The sequence below is a fragment of the Lipotes vexillifer genome, unplaced genomic scaffold (genome assembly GCF_000442215.2).
Source record: "Lipotes vexillifer unplaced genomic scaffold, Lipotes_vexillifer_v1.1 scaffold261, whole genome shotgun sequence".
Lineage (NCBI taxonomy): Eukaryota > Metazoa > Chordata > Mammalia > Artiodactyla > Lipotidae > Lipotes > Lipotes vexillifer.
In genome coordinates this window covers 546,080-563,949 of record NW_006778216.1, presented here as the reverse complement: position 1 = coordinate 563,949, position 17,870 = coordinate 546,080, and the positions used below count along the sequence as shown (strand labels likewise).

At 41.0% G+C, this 17,870-nt stretch overlaps 1 protein-coding gene across 1 annotated transcript in view; it reads left to right on the top strand.

Annotated features, from left to right (window-relative positions):
- Positions 1–4,711: 4,711 nt before the first annotated feature.
- The window catches only part of SEC13 (SEC13 homolog, nuclear pore and COPII component), a gene marked incomplete at its 5' end in the record, with an annotated part of 17,062 nt that continues 3,903 nt past the window's right edge, over positions 4,712–17,870 (top strand). The window contains 3 exons of the mRNA XM_007451553.1: positions 4,712–4,845; positions 5,302–5,425; positions 6,419–6,565. Coding sequence (XP_007451615.1) covers positions 4,712–4,845; positions 5,302–5,425; positions 6,419–6,565 — 405 coding nt within the window. The remainder of the gene's footprint in view (positions 4,846–5,301; positions 5,426–6,418; positions 6,566–17,870) is intronic.

Sequence of the window (17,870 nt, the reverse complement as noted above, 5' to 3'; positions counted from 1 at the left end):
TTGTTTCTTTGTTTGTTTCTTCAGGTGGGTATTTATCTCTGTGAACTTCCCTCTTAGAACTACTTTTACTGCATCCCATAAATTTTGGTGTGTTGTATTTCCATTTTTCAGTTGTCTGAAAGTATTTTTTTTATTACTCTTTTGATTTCTTTGTTAACCCATTGGTTGTTCAGTAGCATGTTGTTTATTCTACACATATTTGTGGATTTTCCAGTTTTCTTCTTGTAATTGATTTCTAGTTTCATATCATTTTGGTCAGAAAAGATGCTTGATAGGATTTCAGTCTTCTTAAATTTATTAAGACTCTTTTTGGCCTAACATATGATGTATCCTGGATAATGTTCCATGTGTACTTGAGAAGAAAGTATCCAGGCATACCATGGAGATAGTGCACGTTTGGTTCCAGACCACCACAATAAAGCGAATATCACAATAAAGGGAGTCACATGAATTTTCTGATTTCCCAATGCACATAAAAGTTATGTTTAAACTCTCCTAGTCTACTGAGTGTACAATAATAGCATTATGTCTAAAACAATGTACATACTTTAATTTAAAAATGCTTTATAGGTGAAAAAGCTAACCATCATCTGAGCCTTTAGCAAGTCATAATCTTTTTGCATCAGTAACATCGAAGATCACTCATCACAGGTCACCAAAACAAATGTAATAATGAATAAGTTTCAAATACTGCGAGAATTACCAAAATGTGACACACAGACAGGAAGTGAGTAAATGCTGTTGGAAAAATGACACCAATTAACTTGCTTGACATAGGGTTGCCACAACTTTCAGTTTGTGAAGAACTCAGTATCGGTCAAGCGCAGTGAAACAAGACACAATAAAGTGAGGTATGCCTGTATTCTACTTTTGGATGGACCATTCTCTATATATCTGTAAAGTCCCTCTGATCTAATGTGTCCTTTAAGGCCATTTTCTGTCTGGATGATCTCTCCATTGACATAACCCTACTATTATCATATTGCTGCCTATATCTCCTTTTAAGTCTGTTAGTATTTGCTTTATATATTTTGGTTTTCCTGTGTTGAGTGCATAAATGTTTACAAATGTTACATCCTCTTGTTGAATTGACTCCTTTTTCATTATCTAGTGCCCTTCTTTGTCTCTTATTACAGTCCCTGTATTAAAGTCTATTTTGTCTGATATAAGTATAGCTACCCCAGCTTTTTTGGTTTCCATTTGCATGGAATATCTTTTTCTATCCCTTCTTTTATCAGTCTGTGTGTGTCCTTAAATCTGAAGTGAGTTTCTTATAGGCAGCATACAGATGGTTCTTGTTTTTTTAATCCAGTCAGCCACTCTATGTCGTCTTTTGATTGGAGAATTTAGTCCATTTACATTTAAAGTAATTATTGATAGGTATGTACTTATTGCCATTTTGGTTTTTTCTGGCTTTTTATAGTTCTTTTGCTCTCTTCCTTTGTGGTTTGATGACCTTTAATGGTATGCTTAGATTCCTTTCTCGTTATCTTTTGTGTATCTGCTATGGATTTTTGCTTTGTCCTTACAATGAAGTTTACATATATAACAACCCATATCAATAGTCTATTTTAAGTTGATTACAACTTAAGTTTGAACCCATTCTAAAGCTCTACATTTTTAAAAAATATATTGATTTTTTATTTATTTATTTTCACCATGCCAGGTCTTCATTGCAGCATGCAGGATCTTCACTGCGGCATGCAGACTTCTTAGTTGTAGCATGCAGACTCTTAGTTGCAGCACGCGGACTTCTTAGTTGTGGCATGCATGTAGGATCTAGTTCCCTAACCAGGGAACAAACCCGGGCCCCCTGCATTGGGAGTGCAGAGTCTTACCCACTGGACCACTAGGGAAGTCCCTAAACTCTACATTTTTACCCTCCCCCACCCACCTTTTATGTTTTGTTGTCACATTTTTCATCTTTTTATCTTGTGTGTCTTTAATTACTGTAGTTAGAGTTTTTATTTTTTTTAACCTTCATAATAGCTTCATAAGCAATTAATCCATTGCCTTTAATATATATCTGCCTTATGAGTATAAAACGTATGGAAGGTTTATACTTTCATATGTTTTCTTGTTACTAATTAGCACCCTTTCTTTTCAGCTTAAAGAAGTCCCTGTAACATTTCTTGTAAGGTCATTTTAGTGGTGGTGAACTCCTTTAGCTTTTGCTTATCTGGAAAACTACCTTTCCTTTAATTCTGAACAGTAACTTTGCCAGGTAGAGTATTCTTGGTTGGAATTTTTTTTTTCTTTCATCACTTTGAGATTCATTTGTTACCTTGATTGTAGTGATGGTTTTACAGAGTATACTGATGTCAAAGTTCATCAACTTGTGCATTTTATGTTCAGTTAGTGTCAATTAGATCTTTCTTTAAAATTTGGAGTGTAGGGGGCTTCCCTGGTGGCGCAGTGGTTGAGAGTCCGCCTGCCGATGCAGGGGACGTGGGCTCGTGCCCCGGTCCGGGAGGATCCCACGTGCTGCGGAGCGGCTGGGCCCGTGAGCCATGGCCGCTGAGCCTGCGTGTCCACAGCCTGTGCTCCGCAATGGGAGGGACCACGGCAGTGAGAGGCCCATGTACCGCAAAAAAAAAAAAAAATTTGGAGTGTAAAGAATGCAGACTGTTTCCAGTATGCAAGAACTCAAGGACTGTTGTTTCCATGAGAAATGACTAGAAAGACATCCATATAAATATACAGTTAATCGTAAAGAACTAAGACTGAACAAGGTCCTGACCGTGTGCTCGGCTAAGATAGATAGAGTATAACTGTTAAAAAAAACGGTGTGCAGCACAAGCAGCTGGTACCATGCACATGAAAACACCCCTCCAAAAAATGGTGGGGGGGAATGGGGAGGGCATTGCAAATACTTTTTTTAATGTTATTAGTAATCATATTGACAGTATTATTCTGAGACTATTCTGCTGTGTGTTAAATGAAATAAAATAAATAATTATGTACCAGTGAGCATCCCTAGCACCAGAAATACACTTGAAATACAATTTCTCACTAAAAGAAACCAGAGCTCTTGAGGAAATGGCTGATCCCAGGTCTCAGGCAGGAAAAGTACAAACACCTCGTCGTACCAGATAGAAATGATCACTGACATACTTTTTGACATACTAGGGTTATGTCAAAGGAGCTAACTTGAACAGGCTCACACTGCCAAAGATGGGCAGTTTGAGTGTAAAAAAATAGAATAATGGCAGTGAACTGAAACCTGTCAAATATGCTTAACTCCATGAGTTCATCCTGATATTTAAAAGAGAATCAGTCATCTTTGGAGAATGACGGAACTTGTTCAGAAAGAATCAAGCATTTATCTTGCCTTTCTTATCTGATCTGTACCCCTGGGGAAGCAAATGTTAATGAGTGAAATTGCCCCTGTTTAGAGTATTCCATGTAATAAATGACAAAGAAATGAATAGAATGACAGTATCACCATTTTGTAATCATACAAAAACTCTAATTCCAAAAGATACATGCACCGCAACGTTCACAGCAGCACTGTTTACAATAGCCAAGACATGGAAACAACCTAAGTGTCCATCAACAGACGAATGGATAAAGAAGATGTGCTGTACATATTTACCATGGAATATTACTCAGCCATAAAAAGAACGAAATAATGCCGTTTGTAGCAACATGGATGGACCTAGAGATTATCATACAAGTGAAGTTAAGTCAGAGAAAGACAAATATCATATGATCTCTCTTATATGTGGAATCTTAAAAAAAAATGATACAAGACAGAAACAGACTCACAGACATAGAAAACAAATTTATAGGACTTCCCTAGTGGTCCAGTGGTTAAGACTCCATGCTCCCAATACAGGGGGCACAGGTTCGATCCCTGGTTAGGGAACTAAGATCCCGCATGCCGCATGGCATGGCCAAAAAAAAAAAAAAGAAAACAAACTTGTGGTTACCAAAGGGGAAAGGGAGGAGGATAAATTAGGAGTTTGGGATTAACAGATACATACTACTGTATATAAAATAGATAACCAACAAGGATTTACTGTATAGCACAGGGAACTCTATTCAATATCTGGTTATAACCTATAATGGACAATGTATATGTATAACTCAATTACTTTGCTATACACCTGAAAGTAACATGGTATTGCAAATCAACTGTATTTCAATAAAAAAGAATATTGCAATTTAAACAAAATTTTAAATGGCAAAACTAAACTAGTGCCTAGGGATGCACATTTGGATGACAAAGCTAAAAAAATAGACATTAGAAATCAAAATAATGGTTACTTACAGGAGAACAGAGGGGCTGTGATTCAGGTAGGACATACATGATAGGGCTTCTTGGGTAAATGGTCGTTTTATTTCTTGACCTGGGAGTGATTACAAGAGTGCTTTAGAGTAATTCATTAATCCATATATTTACTTTGTGTGGTTTTTCTGAATCTGTGCCGTCCCTTCATATGTTTGGAAAATGTTCTTTTCTTAGATTCCTGAGATCCCCTAATTCCTTCTTTAAATACATGTTGCTGAACAATACATGCACTGTTAGGAATCCTTGAAGAGGAGTTCTGGATGGCTAATCCTTAGTTCATTAAAACAGTTGTCCTGCGCAATCCAGTCCTGAGAATTGCAGAGGGAATAAACCTTAGCGTTGGGTCTGCAGAAGCAGTATCCTTTTGCCAGGCAAAGGGACAGAGTCACCACAAGTCCCCCTTCCCCCTCCTTACAGATTGGCTGCAATGCCGTCAGCTGGGCCCCTGCTGTGGTACCTGGAAGCCTCATAGACCAGCCATCTGGGCAGAAGCCCAACTACATCAAGAAGTTTGCATCAGGCGGCTGTGACAACCTCATCAAACTGTGGAAGTAAGTGGGGTTGGTGAACTTCTCAAGGGGACACTTCTCACCTTCTACCCTACCATGACTCAACCTCAGTTCACCAGAAACGGGATCAACTGTCTTTTTCCCTTCTGCCCATAGAATACTGTCTTCAGTCTCTCAGAGGACATCCTTTTTAAAAACAAAAACAAAAAAGTAAACTTCCAAAAGTAAATGTTCCCTTTACTCAGGAGCTTTGACTCTTCCTAATTCACAACTGCTAGAGCCAACTTGTTGGCTGTGGAGGAACAGAGCATTTCCTGGAGGGCTTCTTTATAGCTGGTGAACTGAATAAAATTCTGTAGCTTCAACAAATGTTATCAGAAAGGTGGAATAGCTTCTCCACCCCTGTGGAGCCTGTGGGGTGGGGGTGGGGGAATGGAGGTGTGGGAATGGCACCTGGGCTGCTGCCTGCTGAATTCTCCCCACCATCTCCCCTGTTAGGGAGGAAGAGGACGGCCAGTGGAAGGAAGAGCAGAAGTTGGAAGCGCACAGTGACTGGGTTCGAGATGTGGCCTGGGCCCCCTCCATCGGCCTGCCCACCAGCACCATCGCCAGCTGCTCCCAGGTCAGCTCAGACCTGTGCAAGCATCCTGTGTTAGTTAATCTCAGGAAGTCCCATCAGCCCTTACAGTTCTCCTAGGGGAAATCCTTGAAGGGGAGGGGCAGGAGACAGGCAACTATAGACCATTGTCAATAAGGGAGCACCTGGAGCACTGTCGTCACGCAGTGAAGTCTTGGTCAGAAGCCACAGTGGCTTTCCACTGAGCCAAGAGCAAGACCAAGACCAAATTCAGGACTAGTTTCCCCTCCTGACCCTTTTGTGGATAGGGAATGGAGGTACCCAGGCATCATTCTGAGAGTGTTCCCAAGCAAGGACCAGGAACAATGGGAAATGGGGCTCATCTACCTACTCACTATCACATATTGCCAGACAGATAACAAAAGTAAGACCAAGGATAAGCCGTTAATTATATGCTACCACCCAAGATGAGAGTTAAGCCTGGCCTTTTACATCATTTGAGCCTTTTCTACTTGGTCCTAAATTTGAGAGGACCAAGTAGAACAGGCTTAAATGATGTAAAAGATAATTCCGTTTGTTCTGTTTTAGTTTGGTTTGTTTTGGTGTGTGTGTGTGTTTTGTCTTGTTTTTTTGGTCCCATCTCATTCTCTGAGCTTGGCATTTAGACAGCTATACCCATTCAGTTGAGAAAGTACAGAGCCAGAGGGAGCCAAAACAACGAAGTTACTTGGCAGATGTGAGGAAAGCCCCAGAGAAAATTTGAGAATTAGCGGTGCGGACAATGAAACCAGTATGAGGAAAGGAACCTGGGAGACTCCTGACCAATTTGAAGTGTGTTCCTGGGGTAAAGGGATAAAAGCAAGGGTGCTGGGCTGGAAATTAGTCCTCAAAGCTGTGAACGCTGAGGAGGTCCTTGGCTGTGCTTTGCCCTGAATCCCCCACCCTATTCCTCCGAAAGTCCAATGTAGCTCCAGATTGAGAGGATATCACCAGGGCAGGATTGCTGCCATCTCCTGACTCTAGCCTGTCTTTTCCCAGGATGGTCGAGTGTTCATTTGGACCTGTGATGATGCCTCGGGCAATGCGTGGTCCCCCAAACTGCTGCACAAGTTCAATGATGTTGTATGGCATGTGAGCTGGTCCATCACAGCCAACATCCTTGCTGTCTCAGGCGGAGATAATAAGGTAAATGCACCCTATATCCATGACATGGCTCACAGGGCCCTGTTTGTCTTTAGTTTGTCCAGTAGAGGGCACAGTTGAATCTTCCATCTAATGGCAGGGTTGGGAGGAACCTGAATGAAGACTGTTTTGAGCATGTCTCTTATTTACATCATTAATTCTTACGACCCCCCCCACCCAACCCCGAGGGGTTGTATATCCCCCTTATACAGATAGAGAGGGCGACAGAGATTTGACTTGCATAGGGGTCATGAAGCTGTTCGGTGTCATAGCCAATAATCAGACCCAAGGTAAATCCAAAGCCACCACCCTGGCAGTCCATCACCCTGACCATTTGACAACCTCATCTTCATGGTAACGTTTAGTTATATGTAAAATACATATAGCAAAGTTTACCATCTTAACTTTTTTAAAGTGTACAGTTCTATAGTGTTAAGTATTGATACATCCACATTATTCTGCAGTATCACTGTCATAAACCCACAACTCTTCATCCCAAACTGAAATTCTGTGCTCTTCAAACAGCACCTCCCCATTACCCCTCCCCCAGCCCCTAGCGACCCCTCCCCCAGCCCCTAGCGACCCCTATTGTGCTCTCTGTCTCTATGAATGGACTACTGTAGGGACCTCCTGTAAGTAGAATTATAAGGAATTTGGGTTTTTGTGACTGGCTTGTTTCCCTTAGCACAGTGTCTTTTTTTTTTTTTTTTTGAATTTTTGTATTTTTTTTTTTATACGGCAGGTTCTCATTAGTTATGCATTTTATACATATTAGTGTATATATACATGTCAATCCCAATCTCCCAATTCATCACACCACCACCACCACCCCCCGCCACTTTCCCCGCTTGGTGTCCATACGTTTGTTCTCTACATCTGTGTTTCAATTTCTGCCCTGCAAACCGGTTCATCTGTACCATTTTTCTAGGTTCCACATGTATGCGGTAGTATGCGATATTTATTTTTCCCTTTTTGACTTACTTCACTCTGTATGACAGTCTCTGGATCCATCCATGTCTCTACAAATGACGCCATTTTGTTCCTTTTTATGGATGAGTAATATTCCATTGTATATATGTACCACATCTTCTTTATCCATTCGTCTGTCAATAGGCATTTAGGTTGCTTCCATAACCTGGCTGTTGTAAATAGTGCTGAAATGAACATTGGGGTGCGTGTGTCTTTTTGAATTATGGTTTTCTCTGGGTATATGCCCAGTAGTGGGATTGCTGGGTCATATGGTAATTCTATTTTTAGTTTTTTAAGGAACCTCCATACTGTTCTCCATAGTGGCTGTATCAATTGACATTCCCACCAACAGTGCAAGAGGGTTCCCTTTCCTCCACACCCTGTCCAGCCTTTGTTGTTTGTAGATTTTCTGATGATGCCCATGCTCACTGCTGTGAGGTGATACCTCATTGTAGTTTTGATTTGCATTTCTCTAATAATTAGTGATGTTAAGCGGCTTTTCATGTGCTTCTTAGCCATCCCTGTGTCTTCTTTAGAGAAATGTCTATTTAGGTCTTCTGCCCATTTTTTGATTGGATTGTTTGGTTTTTCTTAATATTGAGCTGCATGAGCTGTTTATATATTTTGGAGATTAATCCTTTGTCCATTAATTCCTTTGCAAATATTCTCTCCCATTCTGAGGGCTGTCTTTCATCTTGTTTGTAGTTTCCTTTACTGTACAAAAGCTTTTAAGTTTCATTAGGTCCCATTTGTTTATTTTTGTTTTTACTTCCATTACTCTAGGAGGGGGATCAAAAAAGATCTTGCTGTGATTTATGTCAAAGAGTGTTCTTCCTACGTTTTCCTCTAAGAGTTTTATAGTGTCAAGTCTTACATTTAGGTCTCTAATCCATTTTGAGTTTATTTTTGTGAACAGTGTTAGGGAGTGTTCTAACTTCATTCTTTTACGTGTAGCTGTCCAGTTTTCCCAGCAGCACTTACTGAGACTGTCTTTTCTCCATTGCATATCCTTGCCTCCTCTGTCATAGATTAGGTTGACCATAGGTGCGTGGGTTTATCTCTGGACTTTCTATCCTGTTCCATTGATCTGTATTTCTGTTCTTGTGCCAGTACCATATTGCCTTGATTACTGTAGCTCTGTAGTATAGTCTGAAGTCAGGAAGCCTGCTTCCTCCTGCTCTTTTTCCCTCAAGACTGCTTTGGCTATTTCAGGGTCTCTTGTGTCTCCATACAAGTTTTAAGATTTTTTGTTCTAGTTCTGTAAAAATGCCATTGATAATTTGATAGGGATTGCATTGAATCTGTAGATTGCTTTGCGTAGTATAGTCATTTTCACAATATTGATTCTTCCAGTCCAAGAACATGGTATATCTCTTCATCTGTTTGTATCATCTTCAGTTTCTTTCATCAGTGTCTTACAGTTTTCTGAGTACAGGTCTTTTGTCTGCCTAGGTAGGTTTATTCCTAGGTATTTTATTCTTTTTGTTGCAATGGTAAATAGGAGTGTTTCCTTAATTTCTCTTTCACATTTTTCATCATTAGTGTACAGGAATGCAAGAGATTTCTGTGCATTCATTTTGTATCCTGCAACTTTACCAAATTCATTGATTAGCTCTAGTAGTTTTCTGGTGGCATCTTTAAGATTCTCTATGTATAGTATCATGTCGTCTGCAAACAGTGACAGTTTTACCTCTTCTTTTCCAATGTGTATTCCTTTTAGTTCTTCCTCTTCTCTGATTGCCGTGGCTAGGACTTCCAAAACTATGCTGAATAATAGTGGCGAGAGTGGACATCCTTGTCTTGTTCCTGATCTTAGAGCAAATGCTTTCAGTTTTTCACATTGAGAATGATGTTCGCTGTGGGTTTGTCATATATGGCCTTTATTATGTTGAGGTAGGTTCCCTCTTTGCCCACTTTCTGGAGAGTTTTTAGTATATATGAGTGTTGAATTTCGTCAAAAAGTTTTTCTGCATCTATTGAGATGATCGTGTGGTTTTTCTCCTTCTGTTTGTTAATATGGTGGATCACATTGATTGATTTGCGTATATTGAAGAATCCTTGCATCCCTGGGATAAATCCCACTTGATCATGCTGTATGATCCTTTTAATGTGTTGTTGGATTCTGTTTGCTAGTATTTTGTTGAGGATTTTTGCATCTATATTCATCAGTGATATTGGTCTGTAATTTTCTTTTTTTTGTAGTATCTTTGTCCAGTTTTGGAATCAGGGTGATGATGGTGGCCTCATAGAATGAGTTTGGGAGTGTTCCTTCCTCTGCCGTTTTTTGGAACACTTTGAGAAGGATGGATGTTAGCTCTTGTCTAAATGTTTGATACAATTCACCTGTGAAGCCATGTGGTCCTGGACTTTTGTTTGTTGGAAGATTTTTAATCACAGTTTCAATATCCTTACTTGTGATTGGTCTCTTCATGTTTTCTGTTTCTTCCTGGTTCAGTTGTGGAAGCTTATACCTTTCTAAGAATTTGTCCACTTCTTCCAGGTTGTCCATTTTATTCACATAGAGTTGCTTGTAGTAGTCCTTTAGGATGCTTTGTATTTCTGCGGTGTCTGTTGTAACTTCTCCTTTTTTATTTCTAATTTTCTTGATTTGAGCCCTCTCCCTCTTTTTCTTGATGAGTCTGGCTAATAGTTTATCAATTCTGTTTATCTTTTCAAAGAACCAGCTTTTAGTTTTATTGATCTTTGCTATTGTTTTCTTTGTTTCTATGTCATTTATTTCTGCTCTGACCTTTATGATTTCTTTCCTTCTGCTAACTTTGGGTTTTGTTTGTTCTTCTTCCTCTAGTTCCTTTAGGTGTAAGGTTAGATGGTTTATTTGAGATTTTTCTTGTTTCTTGAGGCAGGCTTGTATTGCTATAAACTTCCCTCTGAGAACTGCTTTTGCTGCATCCCATAGGTTGTGGATCATCGTGTTTTCATTGTCATTTGTCTCTAGGTATTCTTTGATTTCTTCAATGACCTCACGGTTTTTTAGTAACGTACGGTTTAGGCATGTGTTTGCGTTTTTTACGTTTTTTCCCCTGTGACTGATTTCTAATCTCATAGCATAGTGGTCAGAAAAGATGTTTGATATGATTTTAATTTTCTTAAATTTACTGAGGCTTGATGTGTGACCCAAGATGTGATGTATCCTGGAGAACGTTCCATGTGCACTTGAGAAGAAAGTGTAATTGGATGGAATGTCCTATAAGTATGAATGAAATCTGTCTGGTCTGTTGTGCCATTTACAGCTTGTGTTTCCATATTAATTTTCTGTTTGGATGATCTGTCCACTGGTGTGAGGTGTTAAAGTCCCTCACTATTATTGTGTTAGTGTCCACTTCCTCTTTTATAGCTGTTAGCAGTGCCTTGTGTATTGAGGTGCTCCTATGTTGCCTGCATATATACTTATAATTGTTATATCTTCTTGGATTGATCCCTTGATCATTATGTAGTGTCCTTCCTTGACTCTTGTAACTTTCTTTATTTTAAAATCTATTTCATCTGATATGAGTACTGCTACTCCAGCCTTCTTTTGATTTCCATTTACATGGAGTATCTTTTTCCATCCCCTCATTTTCAGTCTGTGTGTGTCCCTAGGTCTGAAGTGTGTCTCTTGTAGGCAGCATATATATGGCTATTGTTTTTGTAACCATTCAGCGAGCCTGTGTCTTTTGGTTGGAGCATTTAATCCATTCACATTTAAGGTAATTATCGATATGTATGTTCCTATTACCACTTTCTTAGTTGTTGTGGGTTTGTTTGTTTGTTTTAAAGGAATTCCTTTATTTTTATTATCATTTTTTATTTATTTTTTGTTTTACTTTTGGCTGTGTTGGGTCTTCGTTTCTGTGCAAGGGCTTTCTCTAGTTGCGGCAAGCGGGGGCCACTCTTCATCACGGTGCGCGGGCCTCTCACTATTGCGGCTTCTCTTGTTGCGGAGCACAGGCTCCAGACGCGCAGGCTCAGTAGTTGTGGCTCACGGGCCCAGTTACTCTGCGACATATGGGATCCTCTCAGACCAGGTCTCGAACCCGCGTCCCCTGCATTGGCAGGCAGACTCTAAACCACTGCGCCACCAGGGAAGCCCTTGTGGGTTTGTTTTTGTGGGTCCTTTTCTTCTGTTGTGTTTCCCACTTAGAGAAATTCCTTTAGCACTTGTTGTAGAGCTGGTTTGGTGGTGCTGAATTCTCTTAGCTTTTGCTTGTCCGTAAAGCTTTTGATTTCTCCATTGAATCTGAATGAGATCCTTGCCGGGTAGAGTAATCTTGATTGTAGGTTCTTCCCTTGCATCACTTTAAATACGTCATGCCATTCTCTTCTGGCTTGTAGAGTTTCTGCCGAGAAATCAGCTGTTAACCTTATGGGAGTTCCCTTGCATGTTATTTGTTGTTGTTCCCTTGCTGCTTTCAATAACTTTTGTCTTTAATTTTTGCCAATTTGATTACTATGTGCCTTGGTGTGTTTCTCCTTGGGTTTGTCCTGCCTGGGACTCTCTGTGCTTCCTGGACTTGGGTGGCTATTTCCTTTCCCATGTTAGGGAAGTTTTCGACTACAATCTCTTCAAATATTTTCTCGGGTCCTTTCTCTCTTCTCCTACTTGGACCCGTATAATAGCAATGTTGTTGAGTTTAATGTTGTCCCAGAGGTCTCTTAGGCTGTCTTCAATTCTTTTCATTCTTTTTTCTTTATTCTGTTCTGCAGCGGTGAATTCCACCATTCTGTCTTCCAGGTCACTTATCTGTTCTTCTGCCTCAATTATTCTACTATTGAGTCCTTCTAGTGTATTTTTCATTTCAGTTCTTGTATTTTTCATCTGTTTGTTCTTTAATTTTTCTAGGTCTTTGTTAAAAATTTTCTTGCGTCTTCTCGATCTTTGCCTCCATTGTTTTTCCAAAGGTCCTGGGTCATCTTCACTATCACTATTCTGAATTCTTTTTCTGGAAGGTTGGCTGTCTCCACCTCACTTAGTTGTTTCTCTGGGGTTTTATCTTGTTCCTTCATCTGGTACAAAGTCCTTTGCCTTTTCATTTTGTCTATCTTTCTCTGAATGTGGTTTTCCTTCCACAGGCTGCAGAATTGTAGTTCTTCTTGCTTCTGCTGTCTGCCCTCTGGTGGATGAGTCTATCTAAGAGGCACGTGCAAACTCCCTGATGTGAGGGACTGGTGGGGGTTAGAGCTGGGTGTTTCCCTGGCAGGCAGAGCTCAGTAAAACTTTAATCCACCTTTCTGCTGATGGGTGGGGCTGGGTTCCCTCCCTGTTGGTTGTTTGGCCTGAGGCGACCCAGCACTGGAGCCCACCTGGACTCTTTGGTGGGGCTAAGGGCGGACTCTGGGAGGGCTCAGGCCAAGGAGTACTTCCCAGAACTTCTGCTGCCAGTGTCCTTGTCCCCACGGTGAGCCACAAGCATCCCCCCGGCCTCTGCAGGAGACCCTGCTACAGTAGTAGGTAGGTCTGGTTCAGTCTCCTATGGGGTCACTGTTCCTTCCCCTGGGTATCCATGCGCACGGTACTTTGTGTGTGCCCTCCAAGAGTGGAGTCTCTGTTTCCCCCAGTCCTGTGGAAGTCCTGCAATCAAATCCCAGTAGCCTTCAATGTCTGATTCTCTAGGAATTTCTCCTCCTGTTGCCATATCCCCTGGTTGGGAAGCCTGACGTGGGGCTCAGAACCTTCACCCCAGTGGGTGGACTTCTGTGGTATAAGTGTCCTCCAGTTTATGAGTCACCACCCAGCAGTTACGGGATTTGATTGTACTGTGATTGCACCCCTCCTACCATCTCCTTGTGGCTTCTCCTTTGTCCTTGCCTGGGGGGTATCTTATTTGGTGAGTTCCAGTGTCTTCTTGTCGATGCCTGTTCAGCAGTCAGCTGTGACTCTGGTGCTCTCGCTATTGGGAGTGAGAGCACGTCCCTGTACTCTGCCATCTTGAACCAATCTCAGCAGTGTCTTTTTTTTTTTATTGAAGTATAGTTGATTTAAAATGTGTTAATTTCTGCTGTACAGCAAAGTGATTCAGTTATGTGTATCCACATTCTTTTTTATATTCCCTTCCATTATGATTTATTACAGGATATTGATTAGTTCCCTGTGCTATATAGTAGGACCTTGTTGTTTATCCATTCTATATATAACAGTTTGCAATCCCAAACTCCCAATCCATCTATCCTGCAGCCCCCATCCACCTGGGCAACCAGAAGTCTGTTCTCCATGTCTCGGAGTCTCTTTCACAGATAAGTTCATGTCATATTTTAGATTCCACATATAAGCGATACCATATGGTATTTGTCGTTCTCTTTCTGACTTACTTCCCTTGCTATGATGATATCTAGGTCCATCCATGTTGCTGCAAATAGCATTAATCATTCTTATGCCTGAGTAATATTCCATTGTATGTGTCTCACATCTTCTTTATCCGTTCATCTGTCAGTGGACATTTAGGTTGTTTCCAACTCTTAGCTCTTGTAAATAGTGCTGCTGTGAACATAGGGGGCATGTATCTTTCTGAATTAAGAGTTTTCTCTGGATATATGCCCAGGAGTGGGATTGCTGGATCGTATTGGTAGCTCTGTTTTTAGTTTTTTGAGGAACGTCCGTACTGTTTTCCATAGTGGCTGGACCAGTTTACATTCCCACTGTCAGTGTAGGAGTGTTCCCTTCTCTCCATGCCCTCTCCAGCATTTGTTATTTGTAGCCTTTTTGATGGTGGCCATTCTGATTGGTGTGAAGGGGTAACTCACACCTACCTCATTGTAGTTTTGATTTGCACTTAGCGTAGTGTCTTCATCTGTGTTGTAGATCACCTATGTTGTAGCGTATGTCATAGTTTCTTCCTTTTGAAAGCTGAATAATATTCCATTGTGCCACATTTTATTTATCCATTCTCTGTTGATGGACACTGGGGCGCTTCCACCTTTTGGCTATTGTGAATAATGCTGCGGTGCACATGGGTGTGCAAGTAATATCTCTTCAAGACCCTCTGCAGACAGCTTTTACCCAGCCTAGGGTCCCTTTTGTGTTCAGTGGTCCCAGAAAGATCCATCAGGCCCTATCTAAAAGCCATAGAATTTGAGCTGGAATGACCCTCAAAGGACAGCTAATCCAACCCTATTTCTAGTGAGTGCCAATATCAGGACTAGTACCCAGGTCTGGTGGCACCCAGGACAGGCCACTGTACCCTGACTGCCCTCAGTAGCGTTTACAAATCAGTGGGCAAGTACCTGGTTGTACGTTCCACGTTTTGGGGTCTGCTGTCTTTTATGCTTCTTACTCTTCCTTATAAGCCTGTTTCCCACAAAGAGCTCCGCGCTATTGCTGTCTTTATAGCATTCCTTCGCTGAAGGACTTAGTATGTTTTCACTTCAGAGCATTCTACACAGTGCATGCTTAGTGAATAAAGTCTATCCCTAAGGCAGCAGTTCTTAGAATCACTTTTTTTATCAAGTTAATGTACATAGGTTTAGGTAGTTTTTATTTGGTTTTTTGTTTGTTTGTTTTTTGGCTGCCTTGGGTCTTCGTTGCGGCGCGCGGACTCTCATTGCGGTGGCTTCTTTTGTTGCGGAGCATGGGTTTTAGGCATGTGGGCTCAGTAGTTGTGGCTCATGGCTCTACAGCACAGGCTCAGTAGTTAATGGCGCACGGGCTTAGTTGCTCCGCAGCATGTGGGATCCTCCCGGGCCAGGGCTCGAACCCGTGTCCCCTGCACTGGCAGGCAGATTCCCAACCACTGCGCCACCAGGGAAGTCCCTATGATTTTTTTTAATGCAGTCTAATTTTCCCTGTACGGGGGCAAACCTTTTCAACTTTTAGCTGCTGCTTCTGCCGTTTACTTCAGTGTATAAATAACATACCTATTGATCTGTTGTCTTCCTCTACCATGGTTCTTTCTCAAACTTTAGCATTGCTAAACTTGTTAAAACAGATTACCCACCCCACCCCTAGAGCTTCTGAACCAGTGGATCTGGGCTGGGACCCCAAAATTTGCATTTCTAACAAGTTCCCAGATGCTCCACACACTCTGGTCTGGGACCACATTTTGAGAACCACTCTAACACCCCATAACCTCTCACTGGAGCTCCGTCAATTTGGTTAAACGGCATCCATGTTTACATTATTATTACTGCCAATATTTCATGTTACATCATTATACACAGCATTGCCCCTCAGTTACTGTTATTCATATGCTTTTTGTTTCACCTTTTCTTCCAGTTTTAGTGATATAATTGATACACATCACTGTATAAGTTAACAGTGTACAGCATAATGGTTTTGACTTGCATGTACTATTAAATGATTACCGCTATAAATTTAGTTAGCATCCATCATCTCATATAGATATAATAGAGAAAAAAATTACTTTCCTTGTGATGTTACCTCTTAGGATCTACTCTCAACAGCTTTCATATACATTATACGTAAGTGTTAGCTGTAGTCATCATGCTGTACATTACACACCAGTACTTACATGTCATGCAACTGGAAGTTTGTCATGCAAATCAAGTTTTGACCACCTTCCTCCTATTCCCCCTCCCCCACACACTGCCTCTCATAATCATGAACCTGATACCTTTTTCTGTGAGTTTGGTTTTTTGTTTTTAGATTACACATCCAAGTGAGATAGTACAGTTGTCTTTCACTGTCTTACTCTTTTCACTGAGCATAATGCCCTCAAGGTCCATATGTGTTGTCGCAAATATCAAATATTGTTTTCTATGGCTGAATAATACTCCATTTTATGTGTGTGTGTATATTTATATATAAATACAACTTAATTATTCACCCCGCTGTTGATGGTCAGTTAGGTTGTTTCCACGTATTGCTAATTGTAAATACTGCTGTTACGAACTTGGGGGTCAAATGTCTTTTCAAGTTAGTGTTTCATTTCCTTTGGATTTATACCCAGAAGTGGAATTGCTGGATCATATGGCAGTTCTATTTTTAATTTTTTTTAGTTTGTTTTATTGAAGTATGGTTTATTTACAATGTTGTATTAACTTCTGCTTTACAGCAAAGTGACTCATTTACACACATACATATATTCTTCGTATTGGTTTATCACATGATACTGAATACAGTGCCGTGTGCTATACAGTAGGACCTTGTTGTTTGTGCATATTCTATATATAATACTTTGCATTTCCTAATCCCACACTCCCAATAGATCCCTCCCACACCCCCCATCCAACTTGGCAACCAGAAGTCTGTTCTCTTAAGTCTTGGAGTCTGTTTCATAGATAATTTGTGTCATATTTTGTTTCACATGTAAGTGATATCATATGGTATTTGTCTTTCTCATCATGACTTACATGACTTGATATAATATCTACGTCCACCCATGTTGGTAGAAGTGACATTATATTGTTCTTTTTTATAATAATAATAATTCCATTGTATATATGTAGCACATTTTCCTTACCCATTCTTCTGTCAGTGGACATTTAGGTTGTTTCCATGTCTTGCGTATTCTAAATAGTGCTGCTGTGAACATAGGGGTGCACGTACATTTTCCAGTTATACTTTTATCTACGTATTGTGGCAAGGAGGGGGACTGCCGAATCATATGGTAGCCATGTGTTTACTGTTTGAGGAACCTCCATTCTTTTCTCCATAGTAGTTATTACCAGATCGTAGTCCCACCAAAAACATAGGAGGGCTCCCTTTCCTCCACGCCCTCTGCTACATTTATTGTTTGTAGACTTTTTTCTTCGTGGCATTTTGAGTGGTGTGAAGTGATGCCTCCTTGCAGTTTTGATTTCCAATTCTCTAATATTAGGAATGTTCAGCATCTTTTCATGTGCCTCTCTTTTTTAACACTATGAGTAAAATGTACCTCTGGAAATTGGCCTCCTAAAACTGGGCCCTGTTTTGAATTCCTTTCCTATTACCTGCTCCTGGGCATTTCGTGACGGCAGGTGTCTTTACAGGCTCACAGGCTTTGAGAATATGAAGTTCCCCTGAGCACCTGCTTTAAAGTTGTTGTTACTGGAAACGGCCAAAAGGCGGCAGGATTTTTTCAGGCCCAGCTCTGGTTACACCTGCACGTACAGCCTAAGGGGAAGTTGTGTTCCTGGGTTGTGAATTAGTTGAATGTGTCAGCACAAACACCCAAGGGCTTGTATCTCATTACTTCATTTTCCCCCCTCCCAGACAGGTCCTAACTCCTGCAAAACCCCAATGCTGAGGGTGCTGTCCTACATGGGTGGGGTGACCCCAATGAAGGCAGCTGAAGGTGGGAAGGCCACCACCAGCAGACGTGGAGACTAGGAGACTATTCAGAGCTCTTCCCGGCCGGAGGGTCCACCATCCTCTGGGTGCACTAGGTTGCTTTAGCTGCGGCGGGGG